Genomic DNA, 26,729 nt, shown 5'->3' on the forward strand with positions numbered 1-26,729 from the left:
CTAACTAACTTATCTGCAAAACCCATAAATATGGGGCAAAGCAGACAAAATGACAACCCATTCGCCATCAGTAAGTATAATGAAAAGTAAAGAACAGAACAGAAAATTGAATTACACCAGCTCTAAAACTCCAGCCCCAATATTTTAATTGGGCTTCCTTTTATTCCGGGGCTAAATAAATATTGAACATTGTTTCTGAAGCTGACAAACTGCACTGAGGTTCTCCTCCCACAGGCTTCCTCCATGTTGTTAATTTGCTCATAAGCATGGCATGCCAAGAATATGGATTTCGTTTCCGGTATTTGGCAATTAAAATCAGTTCAACAGATTTTCCATTAAGTATATGTATTTCTTAAGGACGCATCCTTTGGTACAACCCAGGAGGAGTAATTGTTAAGAGGTGTAAAAGGCATCTTTTGAATCTAACTAATTCTTCACTTCTACAATATCCTTCTGAAACGTGTGGGCATTCTCATCGCTTGAGGAATTTGGGAGTGTGTAATAATAAATCCAACCATCTAAATAACACATGGTGCTGTTGCAGTAATTCAGTTCATGTCATAATAGGATATTATGGGTGATCTGTGTTTCAATAACTTGTAAGAGGTCAAAAATGAGAACTAAACACGCAGATTGTTGGATAACCAGCCTCATAAGGCCAACATGCTTACCGTAATTCTAATTAATGCATGAAGGGGTTAATACCACAGGGTGAGTTGTCCTGCCAGGCTTAGCTATGTCACCTACTGGTGTCATTTGTTTCTATTACTCTATTCTGGTTTAAGTGTTTTCGACTGAGCTTTTTGAGTTTGTGTTTGATGGGGTGTTTGCACTTGCTGTGAGCTGCCCTGGAATCTTTAGGAAAGCAAGGGGAAGCATACATAAATTAATAAATTTATCTACAAGTGGCCTGGCTCGCTTACTCTCCACCCCCATCATTCTGCCCAGATGCTGAGGTCCAACGCCGAGGGCCTTCTGGCGGTTCCCTCATTGCGAGAAGCAAAGTACAGGGAACCAGGCAGAGGGCCTTCTTGGTAGTGGCGCCCTCCCTGTCGAACGCCCTCCCACCAGATGTCAAAGAGATAAACAACTGCCTAACATTTAGAAGACTTCTGAAGACAGCCCTGTTCAGGGAAGTTTTTAATGTGTGACATTTTAATGTATTTTTCATCTTTTTTGGAAGCCGCCCAGAGTGGCTGGGGAAACCCAGCCAGTTGGGCGGTGTACAAATAAATTATTATTATTATTATTGTTAGTAGTAGTAGTATTATTACTCGAGTCATCTGGAGCTCTTTTGTTATCAATTGCAGTGTAAGATACAACTCCCTCTCACTTTCTCTGTGGGGCAGCTATTCAATCAGACTGCCTCAGTTGGAGATATAGGAAGCAGGGTTCATTTCATCCGCTTTGTTGGAGGCTCAGCTGCATCAAGCACCTACTGCCCCTGAACTGTGCCGTCTGGTCATTATAGGACCAACTGGTGTGCCTTTTTATTTTTAGTTTTCCCTTTTACCTTGTGTTTCTTTTTCTTTGTTTAGATTGTAAGCCTGCAGGGAGCGACTGTCTTGTTCCAATTGGATGAAGAGCAGGGTGCAAATGCTCTAAATTATATATAGCATGAGTCAGTTAATCTCAGGTTGGTGGGTTCGAGCCCAACGCTGGGCAAAAAATTCCTGCCTTCCAGGGGGTTGGACTAGATCACTCTCATGGCCCCTTCCAACTCTACAATTCATATAACACAGAATGAAACAAAGCAATCTGGAAAACCAAACCACCACAATAAATCAAACTTCTACCACAGCTCTGTGAGATGTAAATCTTCAGCAGGCTCCAGCCAGTAGGCTCTTTTCTGGCAAGCACATGCTTGCAACACTATGGTGTCTGGATAGTGCCCGCCGAGCTGTCGAGGGCTGGCTTTATATCGATGCTCCTGGCTTTCAGCAGGTGGGCGGATCTTTTGAATCTTGCATCTCTTCCAACTTTTAAATCTACATTCCTATGCATGCTGGAGAACCCTCGATTGGACAGAGTGGGGGTGTGATGGCCTGGGATTCGGACTCGGAGACTGAACCTGAGGAATCCCAGCCTGCACAGGAGTCCCCGCCTCCAGAACCAGCTGAGCTGGGGCTGGGGCTTGAGCCTGAAGGGTCCTCACCTGTGCTGGATCCTCAGGTGCAGGCACCAGCTGAGTCTGCTCTGGCTCCTGGGGTGATGGAGGACCCAGTGCCTGCAGGTGCTCCACTCTCAGCCCCGTCGGAGGAAGCCGAGGTTGCCTCTGGGTCTGGTAACCCTCCAGCCTCTCCTGAGCTGCAGAGGCTCAGGGCAGAGAGGCAGAGGGAACTAAGTTCCCACAGGAGGAGTGCTCACCTCCAGGCCAGGAGAGGTGAGTCACCTGTGGACCGGGGCTGCCCTATGCCTTGGGGCAGATAAAAGCCAGCCCGCCCCAGTCCCAGGTTGCGGGAGCAACATTGTTGGTAGCCTGTTCCTGCCTGCACCCTGTCCTGCTCTCCTTCCAGAGTTCCTGACCTCACCCGACTCCCTGCCTTGGACCCCGCTTCAGCTTTGATGGACAGTCCATACTGCACCCTTGACCTCGGACTGGACTTGGACCTTGCTGCACGGTTAACCCTCAGGACCAGCACAGGGGCTTACAACTTCTAAGCAAGCATTCATAGGATCACCCAGCACAGTTATTGTACTCAGCAGGTTTAGGATTGCAAGAAGTTAAGCCTACCCAGTTCTTTTTTGCCACGAAACACATATTCACCAGTACGGGACTGATTCCTTGTACAGGCGATTCTTTGCCTAGAATTGGCAATCACCACAGGGAATGTCAAGACATCGAAGCTGCTCATCTTGGCACAAGCCCACCACTGCCAGGTCCCAAGTCAAAAAGGCAAAGCTGGGGGGATTAGCTTCTGAAGACCACCTCCCACTTGTTGTCATAGATGCCACAGCTGTGACATCATCGGCTGTGAAATGCCATAAGCGGGAAGGATGGCAACACAAACTCCCAAGAGCCTTTGGATGCTGCCAGGTGAGACTGCGCCGCCCAGGTGAGATACCCGGGGAAGGCTGGCGCATGAGAATTGCAATGCTGGGTCAAAGAAATGGGTTGTCAGGGACCGTGTTGAGGAGGGCTACACTCAGGAGGAATGGTGGGAAGCCTCCCCCTCCCCCTGATCCGGATCCTGAATCTTTCCAGGAGCAGGAGGACAACATAGATTTGGAACAGTGGTTTGCAGAGGGGCATAGATCAGAAGGCAGAAGCTGGGAAATACTGGATGGGGAACAGCTAGCAGAAGAAACACTGGGAGAGATGGGGTTAACAGATTCACTGTCTCTGGAAAGCATTCCTCTGCTCTCCCCAAGGTCAAGAAGAGTTCAGAAAGGGGCAGAACAGGAAGCACAGAGGGTACAAGCTCAGATTGATGTAGGAGTGATGTGGATTAATAAGGATGGAAGAGGGTGGAATCCTTAATTGGGAGCACTGTCACGGCTAAAATGGCCGCTGTTTCTTTAATGCGAATAAAGCTGGGTCAGCATGACTCAGCGGCTTGCAGCAGGTTGTATATATAAGTGAGAAATGTTAGTTTGGGCTGTGGCTGGTGTTTGGGTTGGTTGGTGCTTGTGTGTATAGTTATTCAGTTGTGTTTTGCACAAAGACTTTAAATAAAACTCTGCAAGGATATTCCCGTGGACTCTTTTTGTGCCGACAAGGAGACTGAGAAGATAAAGGGAGGTCAGAACCCTTTCCTTCTTTTTTTTTTTGCTTTTTTACAAACACTGACAGGTTATGGGCCCAGTGTTTCTGAGCATGTGCAGAGTGCAAAACGACTAACAGCATTTCAGCAAGGAGCTGGTGAGTCCTGGTGGTGTACGGAGACAGTGGCTGTGCGTTGGAGCAGTTGGTGACAAGCTGTAACTGTCTGCAGTGACGCTGGAGCGGCTAGGATCTGAGGATCAGGAAAGCACTCAGCGTCGGCTACTGGAACAGTTTGAACTGCTAGAGGACCACAGTAGGTGACTCACAGAGCGGCTACACCAGTTGCAGAGCCAGGCAGGACCTGAGGGTCAACAGAGGCAGCAGCTAGAAGCCGGTGAGTGCCAGCCAGGACCATCCAGTTGAACTCTAAAGAGAGAGTCAGGAGAGATTGCTGGAGACCCCACAGAAGGGGCTCAGCAAGCACCAGCAGAAAGGTCAGATAGACAGGCTGAACTCCAAGAGCGGAGGAGTTACAGTCGAGGGGGCCAGCAGCAGAATCTGCCAATGGAGCAACGCCAAGGTTTGGACTTGGCCATGGCGGTGAGGAGATGCTATAGATGCAACCAACCCGGGCATCTCCAACGTCAATGCAGGGCAAGACTTCCAGGAGACGACGTGGAGCAGAGACAGCAATCGACACAGAAACGTAAGCAGAAGGGGTTCTCTTCAGGGAAGAAGAACACGCGTTCTGCTCAGTTTGTGTCTGCATTTTCTCGGGAGGAGAGAAAGATACCTCGGGGAACATGGTTGCTGGATTCTGGCAGCAGCAGGATTATCTGCAATAGTCGGGAGGACTTTAAGACCCTGGAGAAGCCAGCTGATGGAAAAGACTCAATTTATCTTGCTGATGGTCGTAGAAGCAAGATTGATGGCCAGGGAACATGTTTCCTGCAGTGCTTGAACACTACTCTACCAGAGACTCTGTTTGTCAGCAGTTTGGACTATTGTTTACTGTCTGTAAGCTGTTTGATTAATGCAGGGTATAGTGTTAAGTTCATGCAGGATGGCTGTCTGATAAAGAATGGAACTCAGGTATGTGGCCATGCAAAGTTGGAAAATGGGTTATATGTAATGCAGGACAAGCCCGTTAAAGCAGCCCAGGTGGTTCAGGATAATTTGCCAGTTCATAAGGGGTGTGTACATCAACTGCACAGAAAACTGGGTCACACCAATTTCCGTGTGCTTTCAGAAATGCAAAAGGTGTGCAAGAACCTTAAAGTAAATAGCTGTAACTGTTTCCTAGATTGCAATGTATGTAAAATGGCCAAATCTAAGAGGAAGCCTGTGGCTTCTAAAAGTGACAGAGTATCTAAAGAGGTTTTAGAACTTGTCCATTGTGACGTGATAGGCCCTTTTCCACAGAAGACTGAAGGGGGCGCCAGATATGCTTTTCTGGTAATAGATGACAAATCACATTTTAGTTGGCTGTTTTTGTTAAAGCAGAAATCTGAGTGTTTCCCCACATTCAGAGAATGGGTTGCCCAAGCTGAAAAGCTCTTCGCTCAGCCTGTTGTGCAGCTGCAAACAGATAGGGGCGGAGAATTTCTGAACAAACAATTTGGGGCATGGTTGCGACGTAAGGGGATCACTCACCGTTTGACTAACCCTTATAGCCCTGCTGAAAATGGCCTGTGCGAAAGACGTGGGGCTGTAATACAGTCAGTAAAGGACTGCCTGCTAGTGGATGCAGGATTGGGCCACAACCATAGGCTGTGGGGCGAGGCTTTTCTGACCGTGAACTTTTTGATTAATAGAACCTGGTCTAGCTCTATAAAAGATATTCCATATCGTGTGTTGTTTGGGAAAGAACCAGAGTGGACAATGCTCCATAATTGGGGTTCTTGGGCACATGTAAACATTCCCAAAGCTCAGCGTCAGAAAGGGGGCGCTAGAGCGCAGAAACTGCGGTTTGTGGGATACCAGTCCTATGGCAAAGGGTGGCGTTTCAATTTACGCCCAGGACGCGTGGTTCTGTCACGAAGTGCAGACTTCGCTGACCAGGACAGATGGACTGCGATCCATGCCAACCCTGACTGCCTACTGCCCCTGCAAGTAAGAGAAGAGGCTTCTTCTCAGCCATTGGCAACACAGGAGCAGAATGAGGAGGAGGCACAGATTTCCCCAAAAGATGTGGCAATAGATAATACTTCTCTAGAGGAAGAGGAAGAAGAGCCAGAGATAAGGGGGGAAGAAGAAATAGTTGTGCCTAGGCGCTCCCAGCGTTCAAACAAGGGTGTACCTCCTCAGCGTTTGACCCTAGGAGGAGTGAGAGTATGCAATGTGAGTTGTGTGGAACCACAAAGTTATAATGAAGTCTTAGACTTACCCCCTGAGGAACGTGCTTTGTGGGAACAAGCTATGAAAGAAGAAATGGACTCTTTTAAACGTAACAAAGTGTTTGAGGTCATAATGCCGCCACCTGGTGGCAGAGTGGTGTCATGCAAGTGGGTTTACAAAAGGAAAACCCTTGCATCTGGGGAACCACGTTTTCGAGCCAGATTAGTAGCCAGAGGGTTCACTCAGATTAAAGGGGAGAGTTATGATGAAGTGTTTTCTCCCACTGTAAAGAGTGAAACTTTTCATTTAATGCTTTCCATTGCTGCTGTAAGACAACTAGCAGTGCACCATTTTGATGTTGATGCTGCATATCTGCATGCAAATTTAGACCATGAAGTGTTAATGAGACAACCCCCTGGGTTTGAAGAGGGGAATGGTGCAGTCTGGCGTTTGAAAAAAGCTGTTTATGGTCTCAAACAAAGTGGAAGGTGTTGGAACCAGTGTTTAAATGAAGCCCTTGTAAAACTTGGTTTTAAAAGGAGTGTGGCTGATCCATGCTTGTACACCAAGGGGACAGGCAACAAATATCTAATGCTCTTAGTCTTTGTTGATGATTTGCTTGTGGCAGGGAGTTCCACAGATGAGATCCAGAAGCTCACAAGTCAACTAGAAAAGAGGTTTAAGCTTAAAGCCTTAGGGCCTGTAAGCAGTTACTTGGGAGTAGAAGTAAGGCAGGAAGCTGATGGAAGCTTCCTATTGAGCCAGAAAGAGAAAATTCTTCATTTAATAGAGCAGTTTGGCATGGAAAACTGCAAGCCAGTTCAGACTCCCATGACACCAGATTTCCCAAAGACACTGTGTGATGATGAATTTGATCAGCCTGAGTTGTATCACTCAAAAATAGGATCCCTGTTGTATTTAAGCCAGTGGTCAAGGCCAGACATTGCATGTGCTACAAATGTTCTGAGCCAACGTGTATCTAAACCTAGTACTGCTGATTGGTGTGCTTTGAAAAGGCTTATCAGATATCTAAAGGGGACATTAAATGTATGTTTGAAGATCTCTAGTACACAAGATGAAAAACCAAAAGTATTTGTTGATGCGGACTGGGGAAGCTGTGTAGCTACTAGAAAATCTACAAGTGGAATGGTCATGATGTTTGCCAATTCCATAATTGGATGGAGGTCAAAGAAACAAGGATTTGTTGCGACCTCATCCTGTGAGGCAGAATATGGGAGCCTGTCGCTAGCATGCAATGAAATCATCTGGTTTATACAGATACTAAAAGATCTAGATTGTAAAGTAGATTTGCCTATCCAAGTGTATGAAGATAGCCAATCGTGCATTGCATTAGCGGGCTCGGAAATAATGAAATCTGCATCAAAACATATTGCTATCCGTCATGCGAATGTGAGAGATTGTGTACAGAATGGGGTAATCAAACTGGAGTACTGTCAATCACAAGATAATATTGCTGATTTGTTTACCAAGCCTTTGCCAGCAACATGCCATAATGAATTGATGACAAAACTGGGTTTATGTATATAATGTATTGTTGTATTGTTGTAATGTATTGTTTCTGTTGGGGTTTTTCGCATTTAAGAAACAGAAGGGGTGTCACGGCTAAAATGGCCGCTGTTTCTTTAATGCGAATAAAGCTGGGTCAGCATGACTCAGCGGCTTGCAGCAGGTTGTATATATAAGTGAGAAATGTTAGTTTGGGCTGTGGCTGGTGTTTGGGTTGGTTGGTGCTTGTGTGTATAGTCATTCAGTTGTGTTTTGCACAAAGACTTTTAATAAAACTCTGCAAGGATATTCCCGCGGACTCTTTTTGTGCCGACAAGGAGACTGAGAAGATAAAGGGAGGTCAGAACCCTTTCCTTCTTTTTTTTTGCTTTTTTACAAACACTGACAAGCACCGCCATTTCTAGGAGATGGGTTCTTTGTTTTCTCGCTGTGATTATTAAAGTTTCTAACTGGTAAGAAGAGTCATTTTCCTTTGTTCTGCTTATCTACTGCCACGGTGGGGTGGGGTGAGGGGAGGAAGCTGATTTCCTGAAGCCTGACATGGGTCCACCTTGCTCAGCATTCTGCCCATGGAAGGAAAAGGCTTTAAAGGACAGAGAACAGACAAAGGGGGATAACTTGTCCGCCATGAACAGAATTGGAAAAGAACAATACAGTGGTACCTCGGGTTACATACACTTCAGGTTACAGACTCCGCTAACCCAGAAATAGTACCTCAGGTTAAGAACTTTGCTTCAGGATGAGAACAGAAATTGTGCTCTGGCGGTGCAGCAGCAGCAGGCCCCATTAGCTAAAGTGGTGCTTCAGATTAAGAACAGTTTCAGGTTAAGAACGGACCTCCGGAACGAATTAAGTACTTAACCCGAGGTACCACTGTAGCCTGGATTTAAAGCAGTGTTCCAAACACCCGAGGATAAATTCCTAAATAAATAAATACCAAACATCTGTTTGCCCCCTTGTGTTGTTTTATATTTGGTAACAAATAAAGAGCTTTATTGTTGTGCTAGCCAAAGGCCGTGACAAATCGAAAAGCAGAACACAAAACAGAGCGATATGCCTAGCATTTATTAGGAAAACTAACAGACTGGCTACATGCAAACAAAATTCTGCGTGGAGAACAAGGGATTCAGCACTATCGACCAAATTGTATTAGCAGGAAGTATACTGGCAACAAGAAGAACAAGTTGTCTCTGCTGCATTTATGGATTTATTTGCCGCTTTTGACTCCATAAATCATAGCAGATTGTGGGAGAAACCTCTGAACACCAATATTGAACCCAGACTCCTCCTGCTGATTCGAGTTTTATCTGGAGAGCATCTGGCTAGCATCCAGTAGCATTTACTAACTACCATAGACTTGGAGGTCTTTTGCCTACATTTTATGTATATATATTAGAAATGGGTTGTTTTGGCAGAAAAACTAAATAATCAACATACACTGGGGGAATGTGTTTAGATTAGAAATACAATTATCTCTGAACACGTTCTGGAGCTGGTTATAATACTGCCTGTCACAGTATTGCACGGTCTTGTGTTCCCCATGTTAATTCTGTGCTAAGAAAATAATTTATTTTGCCTTCAGACAGCTTTAGGGACAACTGAATTATGTTTTTTCTTCCTCACTTGGTTCATTTGTTTTATTTTTTTTAAGTTATAGCCCATTTTTTGCATATAACACTTGAAGCGATCAACAACAACAATAATAATAAAGATGGAGAAAGCAAATTTGGAGAAATTGGAGAAAGCAAATTTGGAGGAAGAGAACTTTTGACTGTGCAACACCCCCCCCCAGCTTTTTAAAAAAGTAAATAAATAACAGCAAGAGAAAAAGAGCAGATAAAAATCAATCAAGTGTCAGAACAGTCAACAGGCAGTGTTCACTAAAAACATGTTGAAACGAGCAATAACAAAAGAAAGTCAACTATTTGCTCCAAGCATGATATTATTTATGATTTTCTGTAGCTGCTTTTCATATAAAATATGGCACTGGGGCTCAGTTACACATATTTGCATGTAAGGTAAAGGTAAAATGTAAAGCACCCCTGGACGGTTAAGTCCAGTCAAAGGAGACTATGGGGTTGCGGCGCTCATCTCGCTTTCAGGCCAAGGGAGCTGGTGTTTGTCCACAGAAAGTTTTCCGGGTCATGTGGCCAGCATGACTAAACCGCTTCTGGAGCAATGGAACACCGTTTATCTCCCCCCCCCAGTGGTACCTGTTTATCTACTTGCACTGGCATGCTTCCGAACTGCTAGGTTGGCAGGAGCTAGGACAGAGCAATGGGAGCTCACCTCATCATGGGGATTCGAACCACTGACCTTCTGATTGGCAAGGCTAAGAGGCTCAGTGGTTTAGACCACAGCCTTCCTCTTAGCATATTTCTACCTTTTGTCCTGAGTTCGAGTGTCTTCAAAGCCCATGACACCTTTGGTAAAGGCTGTTCTCCAATTGGAGCACTCGCAGGCCAGTGTTTCCAGTTGTGTTTATACTACATATTTTAAGATTTGCTTTGTCTTTAAACCTCTTTTGTTGACCACCCGCATTACGCTTTCCATTTTTAAGTCTGGAATAGAGTACAGTGGTACCTTGGGTTAAGTACTTAATTCGGTCCGGAGGTCCGTTCTTAACCTGAAACTGTTCTTAACCTGAAGAACAGGGCCTAATGGGGCCTCCTGCTGCTGCTGCGCCGCCGCTGCACGATTTCTGTTCTCATCCTGAAGCAAAGTTCTTAACCCGAAGCACTATTTCTGGGTTAGCGGAGTCTGTAATCTGAAGCGTATGTAACCTGAAGGGTATGTAACCCGAGGTACCACTGTAGTTGCTTTGGAAGACGATAATCAGGCATCTGCACAACACGACCAGTCCAACAAAGTTGATGTTGAAGAATCATTGCTTCGACACTGGTGGCTAGAGGAGGACTAGCTGGGAGCTGTCCAGCAGAACTACCAGGTGGTGGCAATCTTTGCCAGAAGGCCTGGACCAGAGGAGGAACTGTCCAACAAAATCCAGAGCTAGCTTAGCAAAGCTTGGTGAGGCACTGACTCAGAGCTCTTGCACCAGCAACTAACAGAGATAAAAGGTGAATGTGCGTGTTTTTAGCAGAACCAGCTGCCGTGCCTCTTCCTGGAGTTCAGTGGCGTACAAAAGACATGCTTCATCCGAGCTCAGCTCTCATTCAACCATCTGAGGCACAGTGGCTCCACAGCCCTGGAGCAAACTCCAAAGAGGAAATATCTCAAAGACCGTTTCCCCTCTACCCCCAGCTCTGAGTCCCAGCAGTTGAAAGGTTCGTGCCCCCATTTTATCTTCTGCCAGGGATATGCCCTTTCCTACTGGAGAATAGGAATATTGAGATATAACCAGTAACGGGATATTATAAGCTATAATGCCTGTTGTCTTTGTCCATGGAGTTTTCTTGGCAGGGATACTGGAGTGGCTTGCCGGTTCCTGCTCCAGGTGGAACACGTTTGGTCAAAACTCTCCACTATGACCTGTCCATCTTGGGTGGCCCTGCATGGCATAGCTCATAGCTTCTCTGAGTTATTCATCACCTTGCCAACAAAGGTCCGTATAGTTAAAGTTATGTTTTCTCCAGTAGTGATGTATGGAAGTGAGAGCTAGACCATAAAGAAGGCTGACTGCTGAAGAATTGATGCTTTTGAATTATGGTGCTGGGGGAGACTCTTGAGAGTCCCATGGAGCTGGGCATGTTTAGCCTGGAGAAGAGGAGGTTAAGGGGTGATATGATAGCCATGTTGAAATATATAAAAGGATGTCATATAGAGGAGGGAGAAAGGTTGTTTTCTGCTGCTCCAGAGAAGCGGACATGGAGCAATGGATCCAAACTACAAGAAAGAAGATTCCACCTAAACATTAGGAAGAACTTCCTGACAGTAAGAGCTGTTCGACAGTGGAATTTGCTGCCAAGGAGTGTGGTGGAGTCTCCTTCTTTGGAGTGCTCTGATGGTGTTTCCTGCTTGGCAGGGGGTTGGACTCGATGGCCCTTGTGGTCTATTCCAACTCTATGATTCTATGATTCTATGACTGCAAGAAGATCAAACCTCTCCATTCTGAAGGAAATCAGCCCTGAGTGCTCACTGGAAGGACAGATCGTGAAGCTGAGACAAGGAGAAGGGGACGACAGAGGACGAGATGGTTGGACAGTGTTCTCGAAGCTACCAGCATGAGTTTGACCAAACTGCGGGAGGCAGTGGAAGATAGGAGTGCCTGGAGTGCTCTGGTCCATGGGGTCACGAAGCGTCGGACACGACTAAACGACTAAACAACAACAACAACATAAGCTATAATCAGGGCTCCCCCCCCCCACAAGCCGGAACTCATCAGAACTCAGTTCCAGCACCTCTCATTGCCATTATATGAGAACAAGGGAGGCACTCGTGGCAAGTTCCGGCCCCTTAAGGTCCATAAATAACAACACCTTAGAGGTCTCGGGCCCTAAGGAAGTCAGATTAGCCTCAACCAAAGCCAGGGCCTTTTCAACACTGGCTCCGGCCTGGTGGAACGCTCTGTCTCATGAGACCAGGGTCCTGAAGGATCTGATTTCTTTCTGCAGGGCCTGTAAGACAGTTGTTCCGCCTGGCCTTTGGCTTGGAATCAATTTGATCCCCTCCCCCTCTTTTTTCCTTTCTCCTTCTGTGTTGGAACTCCTATCTGGGGACTTCCCTGGCTTTTTTCTGGCCCATGTGGGACCAGTCTGGATAGTTAGCCTTGGCGAAGACTTGACATTTTTATCCCCCCAAAAGTTTTTGATTGAGTTTCCACTGAAATGAGGCTGCATTTTAATGTTTTAATGTTGTATTTTAATCTTGTTTTTTAAGCTGTATTTCAATCAATTGTTTTGATATTTGGTGTTAGCCGCCCTGAGCCCGGTCTTGGCTGGGAAGGGCAGGGTATAAATAAAATTTATTATTATTATTATTATTATTATTGAAAAATAGCACTGGATATAATAACACCTGGATAGCTCAATTAGTAGAGCATGAGACTCTTAATCTCAGGGATGTGAGTTTGAGCCCCACGTTGGACAAAAAGATTCTTGCTTTGCAGGGGGTTGGTTTCGACGACTCTCGTGACCCCTTCCAACCTTACGATTCTATGATTCTATTCTTCTCCTTGATTGGAGTTTGATGTTATGCTGTTGCTTTGAGTTTCATTCTTTTGCTAGCCATCCTGGAAATGCCAATTGACTCTGAAGCGTGGCATATGAATCTTAGCAATAAATGACTTTTGTTTGCTTTTTTATTATTAATACCTTATACCCCCATTTCCTGTTCAAAACAGAACATCCAAGGGGGCTTACAATGGAAGGGGGGGAAAGAGGGATTAAAAGATACATAAAACAATCAGATACAATAAAATCAACCCACAACCATGGAAAAAACAAATAATAAACAGAGTAACTAGCCCTCTAACCCACCAACATTTGGAGCAAAAAGGCTTTTACAGAGACTCCTGAATGGGTGGTAAACACCCCAGGCTTTGAGCCCAGAGCTCCCTATCTGTATGCATCCATTTTGCAAACCTGGAACGAAGATGGCATTGTTACTTCCGAGTGAGCATTCTTTTTCTTAGCAAGATTTCGGCAGGCCATACATCATCGTTGGAGCACACGCATTGCACGCAGAATGTTCCGGGTTCAATCCTTGATATTGGAAACCCTGGATAGCCTACAACCTCTCAATGCAGACACCACTGAACGAGGTAGACCAGGGGTCAGCAAACCTTTTCAGCAGGGGGCCGGTCCACTGCCCCTCAGACCTTGTGGGGGGGCAGACTTTATTTTTTTTTGGGGGGGGAATGAATGAATTCCTATGCCCCACAAATAACCCAGAGATGCATTTTACATAAAAGGACACATTCTACTCATGTAAAAACACGCTGATTCCCGAAACCAGATTGAGAAGGCGATTGGGCCGGATCTGGCCCCCGGACCTTAGTTTGCCTACCCATGAGGTAGACCAAGGATCTCACTCTGTGTAATCAGGGGCGGACTCTGGTAATATGGCGCCTTTAGCAAGGACAAAAATTGGCGCCCTAACCCCCCCCCACAATATTTCTTATTTCCCCAACAATTCCTTTCCTATCTATTATTATTCTGCACCCCCTCAGCTCGGCGCCCTTTGCAGGGGAACCACCTGCACTGCCCTAAATCCAGCAATTTAGGCATTTTCCTTTGTCCCCAGACTGTCTGCTAAAAGCCCAGAATTGCTGTTGATTAACAACAACAACAACAATTTATTATTTATACCCTGCCCATCTGGCTGGGTTTCTCCAGCCACTCTGGGCGGCTCCCAATAGAATATTAAAAACTTTTACGATAAAGCATCAAACATTAAAAACTTCCCTATACAGGGCTGCTCTCAGATGTGTTTTAAAAGTCAGGCAGTTGTTTATTTCCTTGACATCTGATGGGAGGGCATTCCACAGGGTGGGCGCCACCACCAAGAAGGCCCTCTGCCTGGTTCCCTGCAACCTCACTTCTCACAGTGAGGGAACTTGGAGCTGGACCTCAAGTGTCCGGGCTGCATAATGGGGGTGGAGACGCTTCTTCAAGTGCATCATAATGCGCTAATGAGGTTAGGAGATGGTCACTGGGTAGGTGGGGGTTTCTCTGTTAGCTTTGAATCTCCCTGTCATTTTGAATGAGGTTTCCATCATTGGAAAAGGCGGAGCCCATTTTAGAGCTGGCAGGAAGCAGCAGCAGAGGTGTTCTGTGCTTGCAAGAGACACAAACAGGTGAAAGTGCCTTTGCACGTGGGGTCCTCTTTGCATTAGCTGCTGCGCTGCTTGCTTGAGGTACCTGTTCCCCAAATCCTTTACCTGTATTATTTGTAAATCCCCAGATACTGCATATTCACCGTAAGCCTCCGACACACTCTCATCCAAAGAAAACCCAACACAGCTGTGGTGGCCCCAGCTTTTCTCCTTATATCCTTATCTCCTTATGGCCCATTTTCTTGTGATAGCAGGTAGGAGTCCATTTCTTAAGTATGTTGGACCTGAGCTATTTTATTTGAAGCCGGCGGGTTTTAAGCAACAGAACAATGCCCACTGCAGGCGTCGGCTGTATTAGCGGCTCTGCTCTCAGGCGCCAGCACAACGCCTTCGTTTCTGATGTTCCAAAGTTCTGGTGTTTGCAGGATCTTTATCACGACTTCCTCAAAGGCAGTTTCCACGCCTTCCTTCATTTTAGCACTGGTCTCTAGGCAAAAACAAACAGCAAGGCACTGCTTGAAATGTGAAGACCCAGGCATTCCAGAGTTCCAGTCTGCATTCAGAGTGGCGTTAGTACTAGGCACCAAAAATACTAAATACGAGCTGCTAAACTGCAGCAGTCCCCGATTGCAAGGGGAAGATCCCCTCTTAACTCATTGCTCCCACTTCTGTATTTAAACTTAACTGGGGATGCAGTAGGCGGAAATCAGACAGCAAATCAGCACAGAAGTTATGAAGAACAGTGATCTGGGGCTCCTATGACTCCCACCTGGGGCAGCCTCCCAGGAGCCATAGGAATGCAGGGCCCATCGATTGCCTTAAAGGTAAAGGGACCCCTGACCATTCAGTCGTTGCCGACTCTGGGGTTGCGGCGCTCATCTCGCTTTATTGGCTGAGGGAGCCAGCGTACAGCTTCCGGGTCATGTGGCCAGCATGACTAAGCCGCTTCTGGTGAACCAGAGCAGCGCACGGAAACACTGTTTACCTGCCCGCCGGAGCAGGTATCTATTTATCTACTTGCACTTTGATGTGCTTTCGAACTGCTAGGTTGGCAGGAGCAGGGACAGAGCAACGGGAGCTCACCCCGTCGCGGGGATTCAAACCGGCGACCTTCTGATCAGCAAGCCCTAGGCTCTGCGGTTTAACCCACAACGCCACCTGCATCCCAATCGATTGCCTTACTGTAAATTAAATCAGGCTTTGTATTCATTTGATCTTTTATGTATGAATTTATTCTGAAACAGCGTATAGAAATAGCATGGAAGGAAAGTCTGGACAGTTGAAGCAGGGGTAAAGACTTTTTTAACATTCATTTTCTAAAGGGGTTTCTAAAAAGGTAAAAAGGCAAAGGACCCCTGGACGGTGAAGTCCAATCAAAGGCGACTATGGGGTGGCGGCACTCGTTTCACTTTTAGGTTGAGGGAGCCGGTGTTTGTCCGCAGACAGCTTTCCAGGTCATGTGGCCAGCATTACTAAACCGCTTCTGGCGCAGCAGGACACCGTGATGGATACCAGAGCGCATGGAAATGCTGTTTACCTTCCCGCCACATCGGTACCTATTTATCTATTTGCACTGGCGTGCTTTTGAACTGCTAGGTTGGCAGGAGCTGGGACAGAGCAATGGGAGCTCACCCTGTTGTGGGGATTCAAATTGCTGACCTTCTAATCAGCAAGCCCAAGAGACTCAGTGGTTTAGACCACGTCCCTAAAGGGGTTTCTATTAGTAGCTGTTGTGCAGTTAGTTAGTTAGTTATGCCTAATGCCCTCATGTGGCAAAAGCAAGGAGCAATCATGGATATGTTAAAGATCTGTTGTGGTTCTTCTTTGTTAAATGAATGCGCCAATGTTTGTACAAAGAAATATTAACTACTAAACAGCAGAGAGATTTCCCTGAAAGAGCAGGCCTCTCTTTGTACAAGGTAAATCGATGCTTTGATTTATTTCTGCGCAGTCGAAATGTTGTGAAAGGGAATTGCATCTACAGTGCCGTTCACCAAGGGGGTTTATGGGAGGAGCTGATGGAAGTTTGTTTGTGGGTTCTGCTAATTTTGAGAAATCTGTTGCCACGGCCAATAGGATCGCCTAAACAGACACACAAAATAGAAGAGCTGTGCAGCTGCTTTGCATCCAGATGTTCCCAACTAGGATACCCTGCATCTAGAAGAAGAACTGGGAATGTTCTTGGCCTGAATCCCCAGACAGCAAATGCCACTCACTGTAGACAATACTGAGCTAGATAGAGCAATGAGTCTGACTCACTCTAGCAGCCTTTCTCAACCTGTGGGTCCCCAGATGTTGCTGGACTACAACTCCCATCACCCCTAGCTAGCAAGGCCAGAGCTCAGGGATGATGGGAGTTGTAGTCCAACAACATCTGGGGGATCTTCCTTCCTTTTACTGCTGCCATCTCTGTGTCTTGAACAGCAGTCTTGCAAGCAGACATGGAGCAGGTGAACCCTTTCCTTGCTTGGAGAGGAACATGGATTTACCTGCTCATTTTCTGCATGCAATATTGATTTAAGACACATGGATGGGCCCAACAGAAAGGTGACTGCTCCAATATGTTCTGAAGGCAGCCCGTATTGAAAGGTTTTTTATGCTTGACATTTTATTACCGTATTTTTCGCCCCATAGGACGCACCGCCCCATTGGACGCACCTAGTTTTTTTGGAGGGGAAATAAGGAAAAAAAATTTATTTCCCCCCGAGGCGCGGGGCTGGTGCGGGGGAAGCCCGAGCTTCCCCCAACCCCAGCCTCCAGGACAGGCTGCTGCCTGCAAGCCTTGCGAGCCCGGCGGTACCTCCCGCCGGGCGCACGAGGCTTGCGGATAGCTTCCTGAAGCCTGGAGAGCGAGAGGGGTCGATGTGCACTGACGCCTCTCGCTCTCCAGGCTTCAGCGAAAGCCTGCATTCACCCCACAGGAGGCACACACATTTCCCCTTCATTTTTGGAGGGGGGAAAGTGCGTCCTATAGGGCGAAAAATACGGTAGGTTTGTATATTTTGCTGGAAGCTGCCCAGAGTGGCTGGGGTATACATAAAATTATTATTATTATTATTATTATTATTATTATTATTATTATTATTATTATTATTATTATTATTATTCCCCTGTTTCAACCTTGGTATACCAGCCAGCCCCTTCTGCGGGTTCTCTTCACATACCTACGAAGAGCATGGAGTGTTTCTGAGCAAATTGCAAGCCTTCCTTTCTGTCTACCTCACGATCCGTCTATAGATAGGGAGAGAATGTTATCAGACACTGGACCCAAGTGGTGGATTGTATAAACACACAAACACACAAACACACACACACACACACCAAATCAGGATATTGCATTACTACTGAATCAGTAAATGTCCAGCTAGATTATCTTAGCAGCTCAGCCACCATCCCTCAGTTTTGACAGCATTTGAAGTTTTTAGCTGCTAAATTCCAAACTGTCAAATGCTGGAACAAGAGGGACAGGGCAACAGAATTGACAACAGTAATTATGTTGCCCAAACCCCAGGGCATCTTTCCTAAGGGTTCTCCAAATGACACAAACATTGCATTTAATAAGCTTTATCTTGATTAGGATGCCTGATGCTCATGAATGCATTTCTGCCTCTGTTTTGTCAGTGATTGAAAGGGAGAGGAGAACAAGGGTTCTTGAATTGCCTTTCCCCCATCCCTGGATAAAACAATAGCAGGGCTGTTATTTCTGAGGCTGATGCCGATTTAAAAACACAACGATCTGCGACCTAGCCAAACGCCAGCCTGGGATTCCCTTTTTTGCATGCACAAAGCTACCCAGAGATGGCTCTGGGTCTTAATTGCATCAATTAAGGACTCAAATCCAGAGAGACAGAAGACAGCTTGTACTCCCTTCCCTGCTTACTGCCCTCTGAAGCCAATTCTGGACATATCACAAGTACCTCTCGCTTTCTGCACTGATAACCTCCGGAATTGACATGTGTTTAATGAATGTTTGGGGTGAAATTTGTTTTGCACGGAATGTCTAGCCAACTGCATTGTGTGAGGTCAAGAAGGAATTTTAGGCAGAGTAATTTGTTAAAGGCCCCTCTCCGCCCCCTTTACACTTGTGGAACTGCTTGGGGAATGGCCAGCTGGCTTTGTGATTAACACGAGGGCTAGCCAATCAGCGTTGCCAGACGAGGAGAAGTGCTTCTTGACTGGCTGGTCCTTGTGCCAATCAGTGCCCTGCAAATTCAGCTTCTGCTGCCAAGCAGAAGAGCTGCTTCCCCTTTGCATTTGATCCTGCTGCAAATTACGTATGCCTCCTGCGCAGCTATAGCAAAGATCTGATGGATGTCGAACAACCCCAGGGGCTTTTGCTTGTGCGTTTGCTTCCCTCTGCCTTTATAACAACTTTGAGAGACGAGGCGCCGCGCACCACGAATCAATCGCGGTTGTCGTTGGTTTTTAGTGCCCACATTTTGTTCACGGAACAATTCGCTTCAGAGATGCACAACGAAGCAAGAGGGAAGAAAAAGACAGGCGGTATCAGCAAGAGCCGTGACGTGGCTGTCTCTTTGCTGTGTGAGCTGCTTTTTCTTGTTGTGGGGGTGGGAGCCCCAAAGCCACAGAAAAATCCAGCGATTTACACACATACACACACATATGAAAAGCAGCAACAAAACACAAGGGGCTCTCAAAAGACTAAACAGATTGCCCATTGAGGCAGAGCAAGAGGGAGAGGTCTCTCCCAGGAAGATGAGGTATGGAGTCAGCTGGTGCCTCTGGCAAAGCGTAGGAGGCACAGGCAGGCAACAACAACAGGAGCAAAGAGACCGACTCCTGCAGGCTGGGACAAGGCTCTGGAAGGATGCAGAGAGGCTGGAAGCCATTGCTGTCAGCCTCATGAATCCTTTTGCTCTAGCCATTAACGGGGCCTGCACGTCAGTCCTATACCAGGGCCTGCAGGCAGCCCGCATTAACCATCAGCAGACATGAAATGCACATGGCCTCTTTTAAATTAGGTAAAGGGTAAAGGGACCCCTGACCATTAGGTCCAGTCGTGACTGACTCTGGGGTTGCGGCGCTCATCTCGCTTTATTGGCCGAGGGAGCCGGCGTACAGCTTCCAGGTCATGTGGCCAGCATGACTAAGCTGCTTCTGGCGAACCAGAGCAGTGCACTGAAACGCCGTTTACCTTCCCGCCGGAGTGGTACCTATTTATCTACTTGCACTTTGATGTGCTTTCGAACTGCTAGGTTGGCAGGAGCAGGGACCGAGCAACGGGAGCTCACCCCGTCGTGGGGATTCGAACCGCCAACCTTCTGATCGGCAAGTCCTAGGCTCTGTGGTTTAACCCACAGTGCCACCTGCGTCCCTTTCTTTTAAATTAGAGGCGCACAATTCAACTATTTCCCATGGGGAAGCGTTTGGCAACAGTGCCGGCTCTCCGTTTGAACCTATCCATTCTCCAACAGCCTCCTTGTGTTCCCTCTGCAGCCCAGAGCAAATGCTCCCCCTCAAAACCATCCCTCTTTTTTCCACTGGACACCATCCTCTCTGCACAACCACAGTCCTCTGTGCGCCTCCGACTCTCAGGCACTTCCTCCGGTTTCTTCCTTCCTGCATCCCCATTTCTCAAATAACCCCGTATTTTTTCCTCCTTGCACCACCACAGGTCTCTCTGCACCTGCTCTCCTCCTTCTCTCCAATGAAACACCTGCATCTCTTGATATTTTCTCCCCTGACCCTCTTGTGGACCTGGAAGCAGAAAAGCCCCATCAGGCTGCAGTCCTAGGACAGGCGTTCTTGGTCAGCAACGATAAGATGAGCAAACGAGAAGCAGCGGGGTGCCAAACGTCCCCAGCGGGTTCTTGTATTCCAGCTCTTCCAGTATTTGTTAGCTGCTGCGCACAGAGCCCTGCTTTCATACTCTCTGGGCACCACAATTTAAGGAGGATATTGACACGCTGGGACGTGCAGAGAGGAGGGCGACCAAGATGATCAAGGGTCTGGAAACCAAGCCTTATGAAGAATGGTCGAAGGAGCTGGGCACGTTTAGCCTGGAGAAGAGACTGAGAGGAGATTTGATAGCCATCTTCATGGAGGATGTGGCAAGCTTGTTTTCTCCTGTTCCAGAGAGCAGGACCTGAACCAAGGGCTTCACGTTTCAAGAGAGGAGATGCTGACTAAACATCTGGAATAAATTTCTGATGGCAAGAGCTGTTCGACAGTGGAATGGTCTCCCTCGGGAGGTGGTGGGCTCTCTTTCCTTGGGAGATTTTAAAGCAGAGGTTGTGTGGCAACCTGCCATGTATGATCTGGTTGAGATTCCTGCATTGCAAGGGGGTGGACTAGATGGCCCTTGGAGTCCCACCCAACTTGACAAATCAGTGATGGGCAATTGTAATCTAGAGCCACAGGAGAAGCAACACTCGCTCTTTAGGCCCACCATCTTCTTTAGCATTTGTTATGTACTGAGTTGAAAAGGATCCAAAATGCAGCAGTCTGATTGGTCCTAAAACAATAGGATTCAGAATGCAGCAGTCTGATTGGTCCTAGAACAATAGGACCCAGAATGCAGCAGTCTGATTGGTCCACAGGAGCCACCCAATCCAGCTCCAGGTGGAAGTGAATTCGCAACCTGATTGGCCTACAGGAGAACCCTGGAATTAGCCAATCACGTGGGGCCCATTGTGTAAATAATGTATATAAAGCAGACATTCTGGGGGAACTTCCCTTTTCCTCCTCACCACTATGAGCTGAATAAAGAGCATGAAATCCACTCTCAACACCAAGTATATTTCAACATTCATGTCACTAATAAAACAGGAACTGCAAGATCAAGTCCAGCAACATCTGCAAGGCTACATGTTCCTCATCCCTGGCTTAGGATGTTGTGGCCGGACCGTGTGGGAATAATAATAAATAAAGGTGAATGTGATCTTTTTTGCAATGCCTCATCACAGGGGGCCGGCCAGAACAACAACACCACCATTCTAAGAAACAAATGCCATACACAAATCCCCCATGGCTTTGCACTTACCCCTGTGGCGGATAGTTTTAATGTCCTAATGATATCTTGCTTGTCTTTCAGGCTGTACACTGCTTAGGGATTATTTTTTAAAAAAAAGATAAATGCTTTCAAATAAATAAAACGAGCAGGCTCCCAGCTCCCAACTGACCTCGTCGATTTTGTTGCCCACCAACATCTTCACGACGCTTTTCTTCGTGAAAACGTCCAGCTCTTGCAGCCAGCATTCCAGTCCCGCAAAAGTTTCCCTCTTAGTGACGTCGTAAACTGGTCAGGAGGGACAAAAACAAACAGGTCTTTCCTCACTCAGATGCATTTTGTGTTCACATGAAAAGAGCAAAACGGGAAGGAGAAGCAGCTGCTGTTTCCCCCAGTCTTGGCCTGTCAGGGGGTTCTGTGAGGCTGCCCACCCCGCAAATTACGCTCGCCTGTCAGTCAGCTGAAGTCATTCCAACAGCTGGTGACATCAGCTTGAAGGATTCTGCTCTACAGAGCTACAGTTCTCAAAGTTCCCTGTGAAAAGTGATTGGCTGTTAAACCACTCTAGGAATAACAGCTCTGCGAGGGGAACACCTCTCAGCACCCTTATCAAACTACAGCTCCCAGAATTCTTTGGAGGAAGCCATGACTGCTCAGAGTGGTACCATAGTGAATGGTGTGAATGTGTGCTTTCTGAGTACAGTGGGTTAAGTACTTAATTCGTTCCGGAGGTCCGTTCTTAACCTGAAACTGTACTTAACCTGAAGCACCACTTTAGCTAATGGGGCCTCCTGCTGGCGCTGTGCCGCCGGAGCACGATTTCTGTTCTCATCCTGAAGCAAAGTTCTTAACCTAAAGCACTATTTCTGGGTTAGCGGAGTCTATAACCTGAAGTGTATGTAACCTGACGCGTATGTAACCTGAGGTACCACTGTACTGGGTCACCAATCTTAACAACCTTTGCCCGCTTGAAAACCTTTGCCTCTCCTGTTCCCGTTCACCTCTTTGTGACATCTGTGACTTCTCTGAGTTAGCTTACGGTCCTCTTCCACCCTCCACATCCCTTTTTCCTTTTGTGCCATGCCCTTTAGATTGTAAGCCCAAGGGCATGGACTGTCTTGGTGTTTTTTTTTAATTATTGATCTGCAAGCCACTCTGGGGAGTATTTTTGGCTGAAAGGAAGATAAAAAATGCTTTAAATAAACAAAACTGTAAGGAGTGCGGTTTTGTGAAAGTCACGGGCACACCTATTGCTGCAGTTTAACCTTGCATGACTGAATCGCTTTTGGAACTTTTAAACTCCCCCCGACATACACTTTAAAAGGAACCTGTGAGAATATTTCAGCAAGGTGAAAATGCAACTGGGTGGAGGGGTCTCTGTACCCGGAAAGGCTATTTACTCTATGGCCTAAAACCAATGTCAAATGGAAATGTCTCGGAAGCCAAGCTGAAACGCCTTCAGCCTTTATGTCTGAAAATTTTTCAAGAAGTAGAGGCTCTCTGCCAAGGGAACAACCATTGCCAACCCTTGGCTTAGAGGCATGGACGCGAGGCAGCATTAATTGCTGTTCGACATCTGCCAGTGCCAGCTCGAACCATAGAGAAAAGTGTGTAATTCCACCTACCTCTGTCTTAATGCATTTCACTTCAGAATTCTGCTAATTACAAACCCGCTATGCCTGCCACGTACCTAAAATTATACCTTGAGCACCTCGGTAATAGCTAGGAGTTAAAGTCCGGAATCGCTCCTGCCCTGCCGTGTCCTACGGAAAGGGAAACAAAGGTGTTTAGAACAAAGAGACCATTTAAAGCTCTGTAGCCTCAACGTAAGGGACGCGGGTGGTGCTGTGGGTTAAACCACAGAGCCTAGGACTTGCTGATCAGAAGGTCGGCTGTTCGAATCCCCGCAACGGAGCTCCCGTTGCTTGGTCCCTGCTCCTGCCAACCTAGCAGTTCAAAAGCACCTCAAGTGCAAGTAGATAAATAGGTACCACTCCAGCAGGAAGGTAAACGGCGTTTCCCCAGAAGCGTCTTAATCATGCTGGCCACATGACCTGGAAGCTGTACGCCGGCTCCCTCGGCCAATAAAGCGAGATGAGCGCCGCAACCCCAGAATCGGCCACGACTGGACCTAACGGTCACGGGTCCCTTTACTTTTACCTAGCACCAACGTAAACTAATAGCTCCACACACACACCCGCCATTGCCAGCCCCAGGACCCAATTGCCTTCCATAGGGACATCCCAGGAAAACAGGGCCTGGGGAGATGTCATGAGACTGGTTGGAAGCAGAGGAATGGTGGGAGGAACTAGCTGGGGAACCCCCAAGAGGGCTCAGAGCCCGAGGAGTGGTGGTGGGATGACAAGGAGGGAGAAGGCTGGGAAGAGGAGAGGTCGGAAGCTGAAGAGGTAACAGGGTTTAGTGAGCAGGGCAAGTCTCTGCCAGAGAATCTGAATCTACAGGAGAGGAGGGAGACCAAGAAGCAGAGATGAGTCAGGCTAGTGAAGTGTCACAAGTGTCTCCCCTCATCGATCTGAAACACAAACGCTCTGCTGGAGAGCAGACCCAGCAGTCTTATATTGGGGTATTTGTACAAACACGAATAGTTTTAGCACCCTAGTCAGGATATGGCTGCTGCTCTGCTTTCTTAGAAGGTAGAACTAAACTCACAAAACAACACCTCACTTTTTCTCAAAGCCATTTTTAAATCAATCAATCAAACAATCAATCAGTCAATCAAACAAACAAACAAACAAACAAACAAACAAACAAACAAACAAACAAACAAACCCAAGCCTTTCTTTATTTTTCACTAGGGGAAAAAACATGCCCCATGTGTGCAGAAAATAAAATGGCTGCCATGTCCTGTATTGTTAAAGCTTGTCCTATATTTCAGGTCCCCCCCCCCTCTCTCTGTGTGTGTATCTGTCTGTCTCTCTCTCTGCCAAGTTAGGGATCCTCTCCCAACCACGTGTTTGAAAGGGTGTGCAAAAGGCCATGTATTTGAGCTCTGGGTAGCCAAGCACAGAAGATTTACAAATTCATGTGTATGTCTGCGCGTGTGACAAATTCCAGAGGGGCCATCGCACGAGGCTGCACTAGATTGTAATGGACTGCTTTGAAGTCACTTCAGCACCAGATGGGAAGAGAAAAAAAAGTACCAGCAGCCTGGTTTGCAAGGGAGAGAAAAGGCACTATTTACCCATATTGCGAGTTGCACGGGAAAGTCACCAAGCACCATCTTCTTCACTTTGAAATCAACACCTGGGGAGAGACAGAGGAGAGAAAGAGAGGCGTCAGAGCAGACCCACCTGTTTTTGGAGAGGGCTTATTGGATGCTGCGTGGCAGGCATAGCAATTCCAACAGGAAGAAATCGAAATAAAATGTTCAAACAGATAAATGTGAGGGGGCCTCTTGCTTGTTTGGATGGAGAAGTGGCGTGTTTCTCTTCTTTTCCAACCCCCCTGCCCCTGCCCCACTGATATGCAGCCCCTGGAAGATGGCCTATGAAGGAAAGAGGCCCAGAGGAGGAGATTCCCTGTCCTTGCATGATCCACACAGAGAGGCTGGTTAATGCTGGTAGGCATAGCTCTATTTGAGTCTCCCTGCCTGGACTTGCAAGTCAGGTGGTGGCCTGGGGCAGGAGAGCATTTAGGGTGCCAGTAAGGCAGCGTACAATCCCAGAGTGCCCTTTGCCATCGCTGAGGAGCAAAATGAGTGGCAAAATGGATCGAGCTGATCCAGGGCCAGGACTGGAACGAAGTTCAGTGGTACCTCAGGTTAAGTATTTAATTCGTTCCGGAGGTCCGTTCTTAACCTGAAACTGTTCTTAACCTGAAGCAGCACTTTAGCTAAAGGGGCCTCCCGCTGCTGCCGTAGCACAATTTCCTGAAGCAAAGTTCTTAACCTGAAGCACTATTTCTGGGTTAGCGGAGTCTGTAACCTGAAGCAAGGTACCACTGTATGCAGCAGCCGATCGGAAAAGTGCCTCTGAACACGCACAAATTGTCCCCAGCGCCGCACGACCGCATTCAAACTCTGTGCACGCCAGATTAGTAAACGAGGCTTCGCTTTCAGAAAGAGATGCCTCAACGGTATTTATGTAATATGCGGTTCTCTATGCGCAGAAATGGAAGGAGGAGAGAACACCCTTCAAGGAAGAACGGTTGGAATATGGTGATTGCAGAGATGGCAGAATAGACAGCACTGATAAGACACAAATTCAGAATCTTTTAAAGGAGGCTGGAAACCATTTCTAGTCTGTATAAAAAGTTATTTGTTGAGTAGCAAATGTAACTTTTTATTTGGAGAAAAATAATAAAATATTATTATAAAAAATGAAAGAAAGAGGAGCTTCCAAAACAGCGGTCTGTTTCTAAACAGTTTGCCTTTACAGTGGTACCTCGGGTTACGTACGCTTCAGGTTACATACGCGTCAGGTTACAGACTCCGCTAACCCAGAAATAGTACTTCAGGTTAAGAACTTTATCTCAGGATGAGAACAGAAATCGCATGGCGGCAGCGGGAGACCCCATTAGCTAAAGTGGTACCTCAAGTTAAGAACAGTTTCAGGTTAAGAACGGACCTCCGGAATGAATTAAGTACAGTGGTGCCCCGCAAGACGAATGCCTCGCAAGACGGAAAACCCGCTAGACGAAAGGGTTTTCCGTTTTGGAGGTGCTTCGCAAAACGAATTTCCTATGGGCTTGCTTCGCAAGACGACAATGTCTTGCGAGTTCCTGCTGGTTCCCCCCCCTCCCCCCCTTTTTCTAAGCCGCTAAGCCGCTTATCAGCTGATCCGATCAGCAGATAAGCCGCTAAAAGCCGCTAATAGCGCTAATCCGCTAATCCTTCAATGGGCTTGCTTCGCAAGACGAAAAAACCGCTAGACGAAGAGAATCACAGAACGGATTCTTTTCGTCTTGCGAGGCACCACTGTACTTAACCCAAGGTACCACTGTACATTTAGTGTTGCAGCGTGCATAGGCTAGAAGCTCGCACTTGATTTTCACCTGCCTCCCTACATTTGCCAGCATGTTGCAGCAACTCAAGTTGCGGGATGTGGTTTGGGGAACCCAGGGTTCAAATCCCCTCCCAGCCCCTGGAAGCTGTTGCCGGGTGCCTCTGGGCCACTTGCTCTCCACCTCGCAGGGTTGTTGTGAGGATGAAAGGAGGTGTGCTTTGTGGGGGGGGAGCTCCACGTAGGCTGCTTGAACTCCTTGGAGGAAGGGCAGAACAGAAACATAATAAATATACACTTAAACATAGAAGTAGGAGGAGGAGGAGTTTGGATTTGATATCCCGCTTTATCACTACCCTAAAGAGTCTCAAAGCGGCTAACATTCTCCTTTCCCTTCCCTCCCCACAACAAACACTCTGTGAGGTGAGCGAGACTAAGAGACTTCAGAGAAGTGTGACTGGCCCAAGGTCACCCAGCAGCTGCATGTGGAGGAGC

General features: G+C 47.0%; 1 protein-coding gene and 1 long non-coding RNA gene across 5 annotated transcripts in view; one reads left to right on the top strand and one right to left on the bottom strand.

The window, feature by feature from the left end:
• Positions 1-26,729, bottom strand: part of LOC308571173 (uncharacterized protein) — a 52,771-nt gene that overhangs the window by 21,986 nt on the left and 4,056 nt on the right. For all 4 annotated transcript variants that reach the window (XM_081166668.1, XM_081166669.1, XM_081166667.1 and 1 more), the window contains exons 5-8: positions 24,476-24,537; positions 22,964-23,036; positions 21,446-21,561; positions 17,468-17,534 (exon numbers count right to left, since the gene is read on the bottom strand). In XM_081166668.1, the coding sequence (XP_081022794.1) occupies positions 17,468-17,534; positions 21,446-21,561; positions 22,964-23,036; positions 24,476-24,537 (318 nt within the window). The remainder of the gene's footprint in view (positions 1-17,467; positions 17,535-21,445; positions 21,562-22,963; positions 23,037-24,475; positions 24,538-26,729) is intronic.
• Positions 11,353-12,507, top strand: LOC308571439. The gene is made up of 2 exons (XR_014001434.1): positions 11,353-11,731; positions 11,780-12,507. It is a non-coding gene; the product is annotated as an uncharacterized lncRNA (long non-coding RNA).

The sequence above is a fragment of the Podarcis bocagei genome, assembly GCF_964188305.1.
Source record: "Podarcis bocagei genome assembly, chromosome: 13".
Lineage (NCBI taxonomy): Eukaryota > Metazoa > Chordata > Lepidosauria > Squamata > Lacertidae > Podarcis > Podarcis bocagei.